We start from the raw sequence: 18,547 nt of genomic DNA on the forward strand, positions 1-18,547 counted from the left end.
AAGAACTATTTTATCCTTGGAACTGAACAGAATTAATCACACAAACTGGCAGCAGTTTATCCTTCAGGCTTCTGTCCATAAGGAAAGGTTCAAGAGCAAAGGTGCAGTTCTGACACCCAGCACTTCTGCTAGGAGAAATATTCCCATTACTGTGGGTGATGTGCATCTGTTACAAACAGAAAGGAATGTTTTAAGCTGCATTCTTTAAAGCACTTGTATATCCTGGATTTTAACTGAGAGGTCTTCTGAAACCTCTAGAATGACTGCAGCACTCTTGGAGATGTTAAGCTAACTCCCAACACCTTGTCTTGGAAACAGTCCTGCCCAAGGTTTGAGAGAGAGCATCCTCTCTCTGCAGTCAAATCAAGAAAAAATTCTGGGAAAGTTTCCATGTTAGACACAACTCAAGATACAACTTTCCAGAAGTTTTTTCCAGAACTGCTGGGCTGGAATGAAAAGCCATTGACAAACTTGGTCTCCTACCTTTCAAAACAGGACCTGAAAAGGGCAGAACTTGAGAGACCTTCAAGTGCTGCAGCTGAACAGAGATGGTGACAGTCTCCCCGGAGCTGCTGGGACCAGAAACAAAGAGGGAGCAGGGTGGCTAAATGGGAACTTTGAATTCTTCCTCTTTTTCTCACTGTTGGAATGTCTACCATGAAGTGTTCATTAGGCCCATAATTACTCCTTTAATTGCAAAGCCAATGTCTCAATTGCTGCCTTGTGAAACACAGCTTGCAGCAGTGTGGGCTGGGTTGTACCTTCCAAGAGATAAGAAAAGCATCTTATCAAAGGATCTGTATTCAGCTCTTTTCAAAGCATGGCTTTGGGTATTCCCACAAGAGAAGGGAAAAAAAAAGGATTTGCAGAAATAGGACTTTAAACATAATCATAAAATACTTAACTTTGAGGTGTCTAACTGGAATGGGAAATGGGAAAATGGGTTTTAGAGGTGAACTAAGGAGCAGGGAGCCCTCACTAAATGATCATTTCCTGTAGTTATGGTTAATTCCAGGACATCCCATTTGCCTGAAGAAGGACTGGGGGAGCAGTTGATGTCATGGCTGTGCAGCTGAGAAAGCAAAGCATCAAACACCAAATCCAGTCCTCAGGCATATTGTTCCCATGGTAGTGGTTATTTCCATGCTAATGCTGGTTCCTTCCCATTTCTATCCATTTCTCTACCCCTTCCTCTATCTTCAAGACATCAAACCCTCCAGAGAGGGAGCAATTAAAAGTCCCTATTGAGCACTGATCCCCAGGAAGAGATATGGATTGTTAATGGAGATAGTCATCTTAAACCCCTCTCTGAATGCTGAGGGCAGGAAGCAGATGCCTCTGCACTTATCAACTCTTAGAGGCTGATTTGGGGGAATCTGGGAGCATGGAGTGAAGCCAAAGAAAGACACAAAGAGGAAGCCCTTGGATCACTCTGGAGAGGTGTCTTTGGTGTTCACACATACAATATGCATTGAGATTTTCCATGCTGCACAATCACCAAACACCTGGAAAAAAGGCAGTGAACAGTGCAGGACAAAGCTGGCTGATTGTCTATACACACTAATTGCAAGCTGACTTTCTGAGATGGACTAACTGGCAGATGAAATTCAGAACAGGTGTATGGTAAGATTGAGTCCATAGAAAATAACGAGTTTGCCTACCTGTGTCTGGAATGAAAATGTAAAAATTCAGTGGAAAAATGAATAGAGAACAAAACAGATATTGCAGCAGTGCATAACAACAAGACAAAAAAGCATGAAGAAAATCTTTTGACTATTAACAGCCAAACTGTAGAGAAAGTAGGACATGAGAGGCCAGCTGTGCCCTTCTCTGTAAGCATCAAGACTTCCTCAGCAAACAACAGCTCCCAATGAGCGGGACCAGAGTGGTTCTCATTGTGCCCGGTTACCCTGAGAAGCTGGAGCTGCTCTGTGACCCCCTCCCCTGCCCAGACTGAGGCAATGCTCCCATTTTCCAAGCAGGAAGAGATTGCTGGTCCACTACAGCTTTCATTCCATGGCTCACCTTACACCAGGACAAAGGAAGCTGCTGAACTCTCCTTGCCCCTCCTTCCCAATAAGAGGCAGTGCCTGGGCTTGGGCAAACCCCAGAGACAGCAGTGCCTTCAGAGAGGGCTCTGCCCAGTCACCCAACCAGGGCCAGCACCAAGAGCCCTGCTGGCACATCTCCAGGACAAACTGAGGACTACAGCAAGTGGAGAAGCACATTTTCTGTCCTCCTGTCACTTGAATGCAAATCACACATATACCAACTAAGAGCAGAGACATTTTAGAGGTGAAGCTCTTCCACTGGAAGTACAAAAACTGAGCAAGGGAAGACAGTGCTGGATAAAACTAACTTTCAGAAAGTAACTGTTGCCAGTATAGCTCTGATAACAGTACATCTAAATACCATTTAGAGACAGTTTTTTCTCCTTAAGATTGCACACAAGTCTGGACATGTAGGTATTCTCTTTATCAGTGGGCTAACCCTGGTGACCAGTTGATATCAAACCAGCCATAAATGGCAGAGATGCCAAATTCCTTAAAGGCAGGTGAGAAGTGCTAATGCTGTTGGCTCAAACAAGGCCTTATTACTACTCCAGACAACAAGATTTTTCACTCCCACCCTCTCCATAACCTTTAAAAAGACATAATAATCTGCTTACAACTTACTGTGTACAGCAGATCCTCTGGAGTTACAGGGCTGATGAAAATGGTACGGAGACATCGCAGGCAAGCTTCAATAAACTTCAAATCTGGCGAGAGCAATCCTGTAAATATGGGCACATCAACCATTCAGTCTCAGTATCTTTGTTTATTTCAGTACTTTAGGAGCATTTACTGACACAGATCCATTAAGGAAGAAGTACCTTGCAATAAGGCTGGGATAATATGGCAGTCTAGGAGGGATTTGACATTGTTCTCTGTCCCCATGGCAAGGCTGCCCAGGACCACTGCACATTCTGTTCTCAGCTCCGTGCTCGAGGTCTCTTGCTGGAGTAAATACAGCAACCTGCAAACACAAGTATTTTTAGAGGAAAATTCATATGGAAGAGAAAATTTCACTCTAAAAGAAAATAATCTGAATCCTGCTATGTAAAGAGGATGAAAACCTTAATAGAAAAATGAGGACCGAGCAAAAGAGTAGAGTAACACTTCATTCACAACCTTTTCACACTGTGTGTTCCTACATAACTTTTACTTGGTGTAGGAAAAAATCCCATTGCTCTTTCTAAAAAGGTACTGTCACATCCAGGATGGGCCTTTCAGGATAACAGGGAGATCCCAAATTTCAGTTAAAGGAAATGAGTTTGCAGTTTGAGGCTGATGGGATTTGATTACCATTGTGGGGATGGTTATCTTTGGCAGTGATTTCTTCTGGGTCACAACTGCAAAGTAACTCCATCACCAAGCACAAGCATGGGGTGGGCTGAGGGTAATCTGAGTTTGGAACACTGAGAAATGATCACATAAACAAAGAAAGCCCAGGAAAGTTGTATGTGCAGAAAGGCAGCTGTATTGGAGCTAAACAGGATCACTTCAAGTCTAAAGCATATCTTGCCAATGGTGTCATTTGGGTCCCAATCAATTTGGGCTCTTTCTACAGTACCAAGAAGCAAAATACATAATGAGTGGTATGCAAAATCATCACCAAGGAAAAACAGCACTCCCTCAATCCTGTGGAATCAGGTAACTTTGCACTACTATTACTTCTTTACAGACAGATGATTTTTTTTTTTCTCTGCTGTCTAGATTAGGTAATGACAAGAAACAAAAGCTTCTGAGGTCATGTACAAATGTACTGAGAGATCCTGGCTAAAATTCATCCTGGAAAAGAAGATAATATTGAGCTCCTATGTAGAAAGCACAATCTCATCTACTGTTCTAACCCTGGCTGACTCCTCTGCTGTATGTGTTGGTAAATATTGATCTAATTACTAATTAAAACATGTCAGTAGCAATAACCTTTTTAAAAATAACTTTCAATAACCTAGAGGCCAATTTAGAAATTCAGAAATGCAAGAGTATTTCCTTCTGTTTTCACTAGAAAGTCCAGAGGACCTGTTCTATGTCTTCCCTGTACAGACCACATCAATGGCCTTCTCTTCATTATCAAGGCCTTCAACAAATAACCTGCTGCTTGTATGCAGAAATGTTCAGTCACAGAACCACAGAATCATTAAAGTTAGAAAAGTCCTCTCAGATCATCAAGTCCAACCATTAACCCAGCACTGCCAAGGCCACCACTGCCCCATGTCCCAGATGCCACATCCACAAACTTTTAAACCCCTGCAGGGATGGGGACTCCACCACCAGTGCCCCAGGCAGCTGTGCCAGGGCTGGGCAAGCTTTTCCAGGAGGAATTTTCCCAATATCCAACCTGAACCTTCCTGGCCCAGCTTGAGGCTGTTCCCTCTCCTCCTGTCCCTGTTCCCTTCTCCCCCAGCTGTCCCCTCCTGTCAGGAGTTGTGCAGAGCCAGAAGGGCCCCCCTGAGCCTCCTTTGCTCCAGGCTGAGCCCCCCCAGCTGCTCCTGGTGCTCCAGCCCCTTCCCCAGCTCCATTCCCTTCCCTGGACACGCTCCAACCCCCCAATATCATGTCCTAAAAAGACTTTTTTCCCCAAAAGGATTTTTAAAAAATTCAAAAGCACATGAAATTCTGAAGGCTTTTCTCTTCCAAGGAAAGTAATTGGTATTTTCTTTCCTATTAACACCCCACACGTGGAACAAATGTTACAGTTCTGCTTCTCTTAAAGAGCAAAAATTAAACACATTGACTACAATCTCAAGTCTAACATGCTTAAAATAGAAAGTCTTACCTAAACTTTATAATTAGTGGAGATCAAAATTTGAGTTCCCATTTTACATACAATAAGTTTCTGAAATACTAATAATATCCTTTTCTACATCTTTAAAATAAGTCTGAGGTTCAGATCAGGTGTTCCACAGAGCTAGACATGCATATTGAAATATTTTCTATTTCTGTCTTTAAAAGACAGAACTGACACCAAGTAACATTGAAAATTAGGTACTTCTATGATGACAAACTATAAAATTACAAAAAGTTTCAAGTGAGGAGAATCCATATAGTCACTAAAGATAAAACTTTATTAATAAAGTACTGTCAAGCATTAAAGACAAAGATCCACATCCTTCTATTGTCCATGGGAACATCCTGCACTGGTTTGTTGTTCCCAAGCTCTAGCCTAGACAAATTCAGCAAAGTTGTAATGCATTCCTCCTTTACATTAACATCATCAGGATAAAAAAGAAGAAAAATGGCATTTATATGCAGGGGACAGAAGGGCAGATTGTAATTTGGATTCTGGAAACTTAAAAATATGATTAAGGTACTTGTTCATAGTTCACAAGTCCTAAGAACACAGCGTCTCTGCATAACCTGGATCCCTGATCTGCAGCCTTGTCCCTGATCAGACAGCCTGTGGATTCCAAAGTAGCAGAAATACTGGAACAAGGCTGTGCTAGAAGCACCACAACACACCTTTGTGTGCTTCAGGGGAAAACAAAAGCACAGATACACAGCAAAAGGTTGTCCAAAGGTACTGATGTTCTTGTTGACACTCTTCAGCCTGTGGTCCTGCAGCAAAGCTCATTACAACAAACAGGAAATTAAATAAACCCAATGGAAGGACCTTACATCTTCACAAGCATTTTTCACTGATTTAAAATGCAGTATTTGGATTTTTTTCAAACTTCTATAGGGCTTCTTCAGATATTTTCCACTTACATTTATATAAAATACAACTTCTGCCCTTCTAAAGGCAATTAAGTGATGAAGGTGTTTTTTCTCAAGTGTCAGGAATGATATCCAGGAAATGAGGAAGGACAGGAAATCCATCCAGAGAGACACTCCAATGGACTCCATGAACAACCATGCCAAGAAACAGAAATGAGGTCAACTGGAGGCATGATGCACACCTGGGAAAACCATTGATTATTTTAAAGTAGAAAACTTCCTAAGGAAGCAGCTGCTGAATAAAAGAGAACTCCAGTGGCTTAGCAAGGAAGAGACTCAGCTCCCCTTTCTCTTTCCTTTGATGATGACTGAGCTGGGTGTGATGCACCAGAGTTCCACACCATAACACTCATGTGCATGATTTAAACCTCCCAATCCAGTCTGAGCACCAACCTCACAGTTACAAAGAACAGGAATGTCCTTTTTCACATTCCAGCCCATTCACAAGTTGTCACAAAAATTTTTTAAGTTCCTGAAACACCTGGCAAGGAGATGAGACTCAGCACCTCCTCAAACCCCACAGGCAGGCACGTGGAGGAAGAGCCCAGGATAACAGTGAGTGCTGTGAAGCTTAAGACATCTTTTATCAAAGTATGTTAATAAATAAGAGCTTTAATTGAGTCATGCTTAGCTGAACTTTTATTACCAGCCCCCTTGCAAAGGGGATGAATACACTATTTCTGGGATTATTCTATCTTATTCTGCCTTGGAAGATGCTTGCACTCGAGTCCATTGCAAGAAGGCCCAAAAGCTCTTCCCTGGAAAAGCCCCGTGATGAACACAGAGATGAAAGCACTGCTGAGCTGAGTTACCCCTGCTGGCTGACAGAACATGGAATAAAAAGTCACTGCACGCATAGAGGTGACCTCTGAACACGCTGGAAGTCCCAGTGAGAGTCAACTCCAAATAGTGAATGGAATGAATGTATTGAAAATAGCTCAAACAAGGCAGGAACACCAACTTTTTTTTCAATCTGTTCTTTTTCGTGCTAAAAAGCACTACTTTTCAGACATAACAAGAAGCAATCCCTTTCCACAGAACTTCCCAAAGACAGAACCAAGTACAATTTTAAAAGCCTTCACAATAATTTCTGCATAATAATATCTAAAGTGACAAATTAAATAGCTGTAGATTCTTACACAAGAAGACTCAAAAATGAGTGATTTTTATGACTGCTTGACACAGAAATTTATCCTGGAGTGAATGCCAGTTTCTCTTCTGGAAGCAATGGTAATTCCATATCTCCAGAGGCTGGAACCAAGAGACCTAGGCTAACTCTACTTCCTAAAAAGCCCTACAAAGCAAGGATAACTGCTTCTGAAATATTTCACACGGTGCCCAGTTTTCTAAAAGAGCCAAGTTGAGCAGTATGCAGTGTATAAGTAGGGAAGCGGCTGCACAGAGAGCTTTTCCCTTGGGAGTAAAACAAGGAGTCTCAGCTTGCAGCTCTAGCAATTTATCCCAGTGCTTAGACATCCTCACTAACATTAATATTCCATGAGCTGTTCTACATACACCACAAAAGCTGCAGCCAGTCTGATCCTTCATGTAACTAAATCCAACTTTGGAGAGCTCCAATATCTACTGAGCTGCATGAGGTCTGCATTTGAAACTCCACATTTTTCATGACTACGATCACGTTTTCCCTCCCCTTCCTCTTCAATGATGTTTCACTTGGAAACAGCCCTGGCTCCTCCCCTGGAGCCCTGTTTACAGCAGGAATATTCCCCCAGCACTCCATGGGTCCCTGTCCTGGTTCCCAGCCTGCTGCTCCCAGCTCCCTCGAGGTGCTCACACACCCCCTTCCAAGTGAAGGCTCCTGAGGTGGCTGCAGCACAGCCTCTCCTCTTGGTTCCTAGATCCAAACCCTCCATCCCAGTGCATCACCACTGTCACATCTCCAGTCTGAGCTGAATTTATTCCAATGTTTTGCCCTAAGCCCATTCCATGACCCGCTCAGCAAAAGATAAATACATCCTTTCTTTACAGCCATTTATACCAAAATAGGAACACACAGCCCCTGGAACCAGAGATAAATTTACACCAACAGCACTCACTTTTTAACTTCCACAGTGAATTACACTGGTTCAGTTTAAGACTATTTTTGAGATTACAAAAGCCTTTTGTTCCACAAAAAGTGTGTTAATAGGCATTACACAAAGCAGCATCTTCACCTGGTCTTGCTTCAACCATCTTATCACTTTTTCAAGACTGATGTCTTATTCCTATGTTCACCATTGGACTGTTCATTCCATTGACTTTGATAAAACACATTCAAACTTTATTCTAAATCTTCCAGAAATTCCTGTCTGATTAAGAATATCAGCCAGCTTATGATCACCATCTGAACCACAACTGTTCATTAAGACAAACCAACTCTAAAAGGTTTTTGTCTGAGGATATCAAGTGACTTTATACCAAAAATCAAGCTGTTTTTACTTCCTATTCACCTGCAGTTTGAAATTCTCCATTGTATATAAAAAGATTACACTACAGTCTCACTGAGTTTGGTATCACCAGCCAACATCCTGCATCAGCACATAAGAGAGGATATCAAGAACACATTTTTGAGTAATTTTGTACAGATTTGACTCTTCCAGCTCCTTAAGAAGAAGTAACATGAGGTATCACAAAGCTACCTCCTACATGATATTTTTAAACTTGAATCTTAAAATTCTAATAAAAATACACAATAGAAAAGGTGGCATTGGGAATACATCTTGTATTAACATCCTTCTTTTTGCTATCAGAACAGGCACTTCACAGGTACAGGGTTGTATAGCTTCTAAACAACAGCTCTCACACAATTCTGCTGACTGCAAATGTTTGCCTTGACTCACCTGTACTCCACAGCTGGGTTAGAAGAATACCTTGCTCCAGTTATACACATCATCCTTGTGGAGAGAGTTATTCCTCATTAAGAGATGTCTAATTATGCAATCAGGTCCTGACTCCTGACTTGATTTGAAGAAAAGCAAAGCACAACCACAGGAGAGCCTCTGCTCCCCACTCTTTCACCACCCTAGAGCAAAGCAAGCCTTGGAAAACACCAGCAAGGCAGGTGAAGCTCCTTCCCCTAAGACAGCAAACTGTGCACAGATCCCTATCCTGAGGGGTGCATGACAGAAAATCCCAATGCAAACTGCACAAAGAACAGAACAAGGCATCAGGAAACAATTGTGTCCTGACCTCTTAAGGACTTCCAAGAAGTTTGGACTAAACACTCCCTAATGTGCATGACAGACCTCACAGTACTGAGTCCAAGTGCAGGGAGTTCCTGGAAGCAAGCTGGGAACAGGCCAGGGACAAGGAAGGTCCCAGAGGACGTGCAGACCTGATAACAGCACAGTTCCTGACAGCCCCAGCAGAGGCCAGCCCTCAGCTCCTGCAGGCACCAGGGCAACCAGCTGGGCACAGAGGAGCACTGGAGGCAGGAGGAGCTCTGACACATCCTCAGGCTTTGCTCTGAGGCAGGATCAGACATGGAACCATTTGAAGTGGCTGTCCTGGTCAATTTTCCAGCTCCCACTGATGGAGATCCACAGCACTGCCACCCCAGCAGCCCCTCAGCATTTCAAGGCACATTTCTCCACTGCTGTAGGGCAAGTCCTGCTCTCCCCATTCTCTGCTCATCTGTCTCGTTTTTAACTCCACAGAACAAGACCTGCTTTTTGTGAGAGTTAGTTTTGTGTGATGATTGAGCTGAGGCAGGTCTCAGTGCAAACACAGGACAAGAAGTGGAGGTAGGACATGGTCAGAAGCACCGAGGGCGGTTCTGAGAGAGGAGCTCTGTTACACCAACCTGGCACCTCAGCTGCACTGCCAGGGGCACAGCCACCTAAAGCATTTCCTTGCTCACCTTTTTTACCAGGTTACACAGTTACCAAAGCAGCAATCTTTTATTCTTTTGGCAAAAGAATTATTCTAAAAGAATACTGCCTGAAGGAATTTGATTATGTTTAACAATAAATCAAAACATAAAATGTCATGTTGGTGTGTTTACAGCCCTAGAAACAATTTAAAATCCCAATAAATTCTTACTAGTTTTCACTTCCATAGGCAACCTAACAGTCTGCTGTGCAGAACTCAAAATTCAAGTGATGGAATGGAAGAGTCCTTCAGCTCTTCTACATGGCCTTTAAAATGTACTCCAAAGAAATTTTAAAATTTAAAAACTCAACAGTTAAACAGAATCACTGATAAATGCCAGGGAAAGGTGAAAATTAGCTACACCAAATTCTTTGAGGTGCACCTACCTAGAGAAAGCTTTGGGAAGGAGTGCACTACCACCTTACAATGCCAAATAACTGACTTTATGTGATAGGGGAACAATCAGCTGGAAGTTAGAAAATCATTTTCAGTAAGTGACAAGAATGATTTAGTGATTCTGTTAAAGGCCCTGAGTGGTTAGGACTAAGATTTGATTTAAACACTGTATTAATTTTGGAGCAAAGGAATAACTGAAGCTCTTAATGAAGTGGATTGGACTTTAAATGCTGAACTCTCAGCAATAATTAGATCAGCAGTAACTTCATTCAGGTAAGGGTTTTTGTCAAAATCACACAGAACAGAGCTTCAACAGCTAACCACAACAAACAGGAAGACAGAGAGAGCTCTGCTCTGCTCACTGGAATTTAACATTGCCTTCCCTGTGCTCTGCCATCCCCACGTGAAAGAAGGAAGGGAACGATCCCAGGACTGAAGGGCCCTGCTGGTGCCTGCATGGCAAACCAGCAATGCTGCATCTCTCTGGGTACCAAGAGCTGCTCCACAGACCTGGAACACTGACTGATCAGGAACTTCCTCCTGCTCATTTCACTCAAGGGTTTTCTTCTCCAATTCCACCTCTGTGAGCCGTTTACAGTTCAGAGGGTTGGGAGCCAGCAGCACTACAGACTGCTACTGCCTGAACAGCACTTAGTTCAGAAGCCCTGTTAAGATGACTTAGAAAAGAACAATTTACATTTGAACTGATGATTCCATGATTTCCCTGAGATTTAGGCTGGACAAGGAACTGAGAGAAAGCATTAAATATTGAACTTGGACTCCAAAGAGATATCTGACATGGTGATAGACACACAGGCTGCAGGATTTGTTCTTATAAAACTGCTCAGTAAAGGGGCACACCAACAATTACTGTGGATTTCTTGGTCTCTGCTAGCACTAATGTGGGGCAGAAAGAAAAAAAGAGCTGAAGGACAGTACAAGTAGGAAACTGTTTCTGCTAATGCTGTTGTGTCTTAGCTTTAAGTTGGTCTGCCACTTAGAGAACTTGGCCTTAAAATAACTTTTCCCCTCTAAACTTTAAAAATTCTATTTTCTAGGAATACTACTAAAATGCAAGAATTTCAAAAAGTAACATTTCTGCAGCCTTGAGAGGGGCCCAAGGCCAGCATTCCATGAGAATGGAAATTCTATGATTCTAGGAAGAGATACAGAAAATCACTTCTTGGGAAACAAAATCCACACACAAACTGGCTATTTCCATTCTGAACATCCAGGGCCAAGTCTGTGCACACATCTGTACAGGTTTAACACCTCCAAGTTTTAAATTCCAGACACGGCAATTCTGCAAGCTTTCTTTAAGCAACTTTGTTCTCCCTAGCACCCTTTTCAGAACAAGCAGTCCAGAGATGACCACAGGTCAGACTGAACTTTAAAGGGCCCATAAAAATTCATTTAAGGTACTGATACATGTCCCTTTCCAAAGATGACACCACTGAAGAGCCAGCTCTCAGGAGGCCACTGGTCCAGAAATGACAGGGATCCACCATTCTTCCACAGCAATTGCTTCCTTTGTAGGAACATCTTCAAAGGACTTTGCATTTCCTTGCAGTATTTTAAAATAATAGGGTTATTTCATACATTCCAGTAGTATTTGGCCCGATTTCAAACAAAAGATACTTCTAGACTTGTTTCCAAACCCCGGATGAGTCTGGTCTAATATTTGAAGATACTGTATTCTTCTCCACTGAGTGACAGGTCTGAAGGGGTTCCTTGGGTCTAAAGAGTATTTTCTGAAAGCTTGATAGAGGAATAGTTGGGGAAGGAGAGAGAAGCAAGAAATGAGTAAAAAACAAGCTGAACCACAAGACAAAGCTGCAGCAGAATTCTAACAATTCCCATTATAGAAGAGAATCAACTTCCCGTGGGAGCCTGCAACTGAACTCTGTGAAAAGAAAACTGTTCCTAAAGACTTAAACCAAAGCATGTCATGTTGGTTATTCCTCTCCTCACTGAGGGAGAGGCTTGGCTTTGCAGACTGCAATTCTCCAGGCCCCTGTACTCCACCAGCTTCACTGATTAGAAGGTACATCAAAAGAGCCAAAGGATTCCCACCTCCTTGACAGAGAACAACCAGAGGAGTTCTCTAATCCAAACATTTATAATCTAGAGAAGTCTGTCTGCAACACCTTGAGGAAATTGTAAAGCCTTCAGAAAGGCACTTGGGAGTAGATGATGTCAGGTTACAGCCAGGGAGGATCACCCTTGGTTACAATAACTCAGTGTATTTCAGCTAGTCCTTCAGTCTGAAGAGCCTTTTCTCAGGATCTCTGAAGAAAATTCCAATCATTTGAGAATAACTTGTCCTGAAGAGAGGACAAGTGTGATAGTTCACTTTTTAACATTTCCCAGGGCCAGGCATTCCTCTGCAGTTGTAGATTAACTGTATAATTCACCTGGGCAGCCAGAAAGCATTAACAGTAATGAAGAAAAAAGCACTTTTGCATTTTCCTTACTGGGCACAAAACAAGCAGCAGCAAAAAGCAGGTAACTGATGGAACAGAAGTCCTACAAAATGTAAGAACAGGCAGATTCTAGATTTGGAAGGTGAATCAGCAGGACTTGCAAAAACTCTTTAAGACCTGTTGATGATAGAAATTCCTTAAATTTCTCATCATCTTCAACAAATGCCCATTTTCATCTTTTCATCTCCTGTGAAGTCTTCTCTTCACCTGTTTGTAGCTGGTCAAAAGGGAAGAAAATCCAGCAGGGTTTTGTACAGGGGTGGCCCCCTGCTAAGGATTTCAAGGGCCAGCCTTGGCACAAACTCAGAGTGTCAGTGAGAAGATACTCTCTGCAAATAAAAAGCATTTTTGACAAGGCAGCAGCAGCAGCTCTGAGGTAGAATAGATTGGGACCTGGTTGCCATTTAAGCACAAAGATACAGGTGGGTGCCACACTGACAGCACAAGGACTGCAGTGCTCAAGGTTTTCATTCTCTATTGCTGCAAACTGAGGCTGAAAGAAAGCTGGAGGAGAAGAGGGATGAAATGAAAGCTGTAGTGAGCAGTCTAGAAGCTAAAGTCACATGTTCAATTTGTACTAGTGGAATCGGGGTCCAGAAAATGTTAACATCAGCTGAAGCAGCAAGGTACAATAAAGTATGATCAATGGGTTTTAATCCTCTGAAGCAAGTGGAGCAGACAAGCAAATTATCTCAGATGTTTTTCGATATTTGAAATTAAATCTTAAACATAACCTTACACATTTTCAGTTATGAACTCACCAGGCAGTTGGCTGAAGAACAGGATTAAGATACAACCACTTTCATCCATCATTAATATCAATGTCAAAAAAATAGATTTTATTCCTGAGCTGATAAAGTTCAATAAAAACACCAAGACTACTTTAGAGAATTCTATGAAATTCTAAATGAAAAGCATTACTCAACAGCCTGTTCTGTAATACATGAGTTTAACAGATATCTCTCTCAGTTACATTAAAGAAAGTATTCAGTCAACTACAATCAAAGTTAAAACAAAAAAGTGCCTGTGATCGAAGGATCATTATTCCAGACCTGTTGTGAATCAGTGAAAAGGAGAGTAGCAAAGGACATACCTTGGAACTGCTCCCAAAACAATCAAGTTGGCTTTTTGTTTGTTGTTTCCAATTACAGCATTTTTCATATCTCTGTAAATCCAGAAAGAAAAACAAACCCTGGTAAATTATGCTGAGGTACTGAGGGCTTATCTATAGAATTTACTATTTCCATGAGGCTTATCAAGCAGTTTTCCACATGTCCATGCTGCAGCTACAGACTGGGCAGTGCTTCAGGGCACTGTTTCCTCAGCCCACAGGAAAATACCCCAGAGCTCTGGGATTCCACTACATCCCAACTCCTGCAAGTAAGCAAAAACCCAAACTATCTTACATGCACACCATACACCAAGAAGTCTTATTACTGACAAAAACTATATATACTGGTTCTTTGTGCCCACATTGTCACTAGACTTCTAAAACAATTAAAAAACCCCACTACTGGTTGGGAAGTCAACTATTGGGAGTTTAAAGTATTAACTGAATAGTCTACTGGGTGCAGGGGAAGGCAAGCTAAGAAAAAGGAACAAGGAACCATCAGCAGTCTCCAGAGACCAGGCTTTGACTCTCTTCACCCCAGGCTTCCTTTCATGTATTTCAGCAGGACACCTAAACATCTGTACATCAAAATCTCAGGAACTAAGTGGAAACCAGAGCATTTTCCCACCTGAGAGTCACTGCAAGGTTACACACATGACAGGCATTCATACCAGAGAGGTGCCAGAACATGGGAAGCACTTTGGGAAGTGGACACTGATTGCACACACTAAGAATTCCTATGAAAACATGTGATTTGTAACCTTGTTCAGAAAATTGCTACTGCAGCCTAAAAACTATCAGCACCTGCTCTTTTTTCTCTTCAAATGAGCACATTGAGCATACATGAACATCCAGAGAATCTGCAAGCAAGCTTGCAACTTAGAACTGGTTTCCAAAAATCAAGACGATTCATTTCTAGGAAGCTTTCTAGCTTTAAGAACAGAGAATAAAGAGAGATCAACTTCAGGTAATTCTTTATCACCAAAAAACCAAAACTAGATTGATTACAGTGTTAGCAGCAAAACTGATAAGTTAATCACTATGCATATAATTTATTCAAACAATTTGGGAGTGTTAGTGGTTGCTTTAAGTGAGCACATTTTCTTGCCTCTATATCTCTTCCAGCTGCTATCTACAATTTTAAAGAAACATAGAGCAGCCCTGTCCTGTGAGATCTGCCCTGGCCAGCAGGAACACTTTACAGTCCTTTGGTGTGCACTGAAAAAGCAGATTTCACTGCACCAAGCAGCAGTCCCAAGTGCCCCAAGTTTAACAACTCCCTCCACTAGAATTGTAAAAGACTTCTTAGCCAAGGCAGGCAACACCTTACTGGCACAAACAGGACCTCCATAAAGCTCAATTAGCAAAAGGTAATTGCCTGTTCTCCCTGAATTTCTCCACGTGCATGCACAAGAGTACTTGAGGAATTCCAGGCTAGCTCCAAGTCTAGCTGTGATCTCAGAGCTCCAGCATGAGATCATCACTAAAAGCAGCTCAGCTGCAGTTCTGTGCACATCTGAACCCAGAGCAGAGTCAGGAACCCCCTGAAGGAGCCACCACTGAACAGCAACTGCCAGCCCAGCCCAGCTCCACTTAGCTCAGCATCAGTGGGAAATGCTGCACCTCCCTGTTGTGTCCGCCTAAGGTGGGTAACTTCACACCACAAGGCAGGAGGTAGAGGAGAAAGAGCAAGGTCAGGAGACAGGCTAAGCTGGAAGCCCCTGAAAATTCCACAAATGGAATTGAAGTTGTCACTAAAATCAGAAACAGTACATCAGTGGTTTCTATGCTGAACCCTTCACATTAAAGGTTATTTATAAGTTTGTGAAATGCAAGAGTCAGTCCAAAACAGTGGCAGAAGCAAGGGTCAGATGTCTCAGAGGAATAATGGAAACTGCACCAACAGATGCGTCAAGTTCAGGCACTGAAGTGCTCAGGCCACTCCAAGACTTCTGAAGAGGCTGCCCCTCCCTGCTGCCCTGAGGCACCAGAGACATCAAAAACTGCACCTACCCACAACCTGCACAGGCATCTCAGGCACCTAAAGGGGAGGCACTAACCAAGCACTCTGGAAATTAACAAACAGATTTTGGTGATGTTTTAATACTCTGTGCTTGTGATTTTACATCATATTTTGTGTAAAAAAAAAACCAAACCAACAAACAAAACTGAAAACAACACTATCCAACTTTTGTGACTCCTGCCCCAATCCCCAGTAGAATGGTCTGTTGACCTTATAACCATTTAATAAGTATTGCCTATTAGAATTTGATTCAGAGACCCTTTCACAAGTGGCAGGAGCATGGCCAAGTTCCATAACACTCAAGTGGAGAGGGTTAGTGAGGGCACAGTCCTGATTTGTAAATTATTCAGATTAATGTCTCCATCCCATGTTCATAAAGTTCCTTAGAAAAGTTATGTCAGACAGGTAAGAAATGGCACAAGCTTGAGACTTCTGACAGATCCAACACATGAACATTTGACCAACTTCAACTTGCAGGCAAGTCAAAAACCTTGAGATTAGTAACATGACCAACACCTGTCAGACAGGGCTCAAAGGTCCCCATGCCTGTGTGCACTCCCAAGCTCCCTGCCACACTTCTCTCTTCCAAGCTGCCACCTACAGAAGTGACTTATTCAATACACAGGAAGCTGTGGATATGGAAAGCAGAACACCCTTGGAATGCCATATTCAAATGCTGCACAGTAGTAGACTTTTTTTGTGCACTATGAAAAATAATTATGTGATTGCATATGATATTTTATAGAGATTTTCCTGATCTGGAAGCTAGTTCCCTAAGAAGCAAGGAACTACCATATGCTGTCCTAGACTATCGAGTCCTTGGTGAATCACAAACCTTGGAAAAACTGAGGGCAACTCCCTCATTTGAGAACATTACCTGCAACAAGTTCAAGCTTGCCTGATTTTCAGATCCAAGACATCATGAGATACATCCGAGGAAAAAAAGCAGCAAAGATCACTATCTTGTACAAGAGGCAACAAAGAAACCTCAGAAACTGAGTCCAAAACTAACCCCCACTTTATTTCCAAATGTCAGGCACCCTGCTCCCATTTCCTCTGTGCAGGAGGGAAAAGGGAGCAGCAGTAACAGTGCAGTTACAGGGAGATGAGAACTTCAGAAGTACAAAACAGCCCTGGTGACTCCAGGCCTGACCTGTGACAGGACCATGATCCAGAGGGAGATCCAGCCTTCCCAGCTCCCAGCTCAGGGTAAGAGCCAGCTGCCAGCAGCCTCCCAAGAAAAGCTCAGAGCTGGCACCTGCAGCCAGAACACCTCAGCACCAGTGAGTTTCTCAGCTCAGAACAGCAACTCTGTGGAGAGTCAAAAGACAACCCTGAAGCTCCGTAAAACAGAGCCCTTAAGATGCATTTGAGGTTGGCTGGGTTTTTGGTTTGGGCTTTTATCTATCCTGTATATTAAATCTTTGATTAGGTTCAAACTAAATTCCAAATCATTTAACAAAATAACCTGCATTACAATCAATTGAATGCATAGATTTAAAATCTGATATTTATGCTGACATGTATTATGGTGCAATAAAGTAATTTACATGGAAAAAACCTACAAGAAGGAATAACACAGGCTGCCAACAATAAAATACTGCAGAGCTCCTAGCTAAGTGCTTGGGAATATTGCCTCCTGAAGTGCTAAACCAGCTTTTTCAATCTCTTATTGCTTCTTAAAGAAATAAAAATATCATTTCATCAGTTGAACCTGTGAGCATTCAGCTTTAAATTATGAAACAACCTAGAGACTGGAAAAGCAGCAAGACTGATTTTCTTCTTACAACTTGAGAAAATCAGAAAAAACTATGGGGTGATGTTTATCAGCTCTAACAATGTTTCAGAACATTGCTACCCAAAAGCAATCAGTTTAATTAATTAGCTATAAATAAAATGCAGTGCATGCTAGTATATGAACACAGCATGAGTGTTTAAAAATATTTTAGGAGTACATTAAACTAAAGCAAAATCTAATTTCCATCTAAATACAGTTTGACAAGATTTACAAGAAGAACTAATTTGCCAACTGTGCATGAAGTTCTGGTTTTATTTTGACATTTAATGTGTAATTGTTTAAAGGCACCAGATATAGCCACTTCAGACAAGCAAGAAGTGACATTAAATATAACAGTCTGCAAGTAAAATATGGTCTTTCAGTTTCAATGGTTCCTAACCAATAAAAACCAATATTATTAAATGTCTACATCCTGAGAAAATGAGTAGTCAATGAAAATTACAATTGCAGAAGGAAGCTGAGGAGCTGACCTTTACCCTACACAGAAGCTACTGAAGTTCAACATCTTAATGAAGTCAGTTCTAAGTTTGGGACTCCTTCCACAGAATAAAACCCCAGTGAAACACAAGAGTGAGCTCAGGTCCCTGCTGAGAAAGAAGAGACTTTCACAGCATCCCCAGTGAGCCCCCACACCTGCATCTCTCCTGCAAAAGAAATCCTGAGAAAGCAGCATGGATACAAGGACAAGGTGACATTTTGGCTCTACCTCCTTTTTTACAATATAGTAAATCAAGCACAAACAGAAAAAATTACAAAATTCTGTTAGGAAGCCCTGGAGCTTTCCTACATCACTTTCCATCAAAGCAACACAAAAGATCTTGAAAGGAACCAGAGTGACTTGAGGAAGCAGCCACAGGAACTCCACAGAAGAGGAAATAAACAGCCTGCATGACATTTCCTCATCTTATGGCTTTTGAAAACAGCAGAGAGCCACATCTCAGGGGTTCCTGACAGAGAAGGGTATCAAACACGAGCTGAACAATCACAGGAGGAAAAGTAGCCCTTGGCACCCCCAGCCAATGCTTTCACTTTTAGTATGAAATAGTTCCAAGAGATTCTGAGCCAGTTATGCAGCCAGACAAAGCTCCCAACACAAAGCACTGTCAG

General features: G+C 42.1%; 1 protein-coding gene across 4 annotated transcripts in view; it reads right to left on the minus strand.

Annotated features, from left to right (window-relative positions):
• The window catches only part of ARMC8 (armadillo repeat containing 8), a 62,908-nt gene that overhangs the window by 34,045 nt on the left and 10,316 nt on the right, over positions 1 to 18,547 (minus strand). For 3 of the 4 annotated variants that reach the window (XM_036388857.2, XM_036388858.2, XM_036388860.2), the window contains exons 3-5: positions 13,602 to 13,673; positions 2,873 to 3,015; positions 2,676 to 2,773 (exon numbers count right to left, since the gene is read on the minus strand). In XM_036388857.2, the coding sequence (XP_036244750.1) occupies positions 2,676 to 2,773; positions 2,873 to 3,015; positions 13,602 to 13,673 (313 nt within the window). The remainder of the gene's footprint in view (positions 1 to 2,675; positions 2,774 to 2,872; positions 3,016 to 13,601; positions 13,674 to 18,547) is intronic. The other variant, XM_036388859.2, reaches the window with a different exon arrangement.

This window comes from Molothrus ater, chromosome 10 (genome assembly GCF_012460135.2).
Source record: "Molothrus ater isolate BHLD 08-10-18 breed brown headed cowbird chromosome 10, BPBGC_Mater_1.1, whole genome shotgun sequence".
Lineage (NCBI taxonomy): Eukaryota > Metazoa > Chordata > Aves > Passeriformes > Icteridae > Molothrus > Molothrus ater.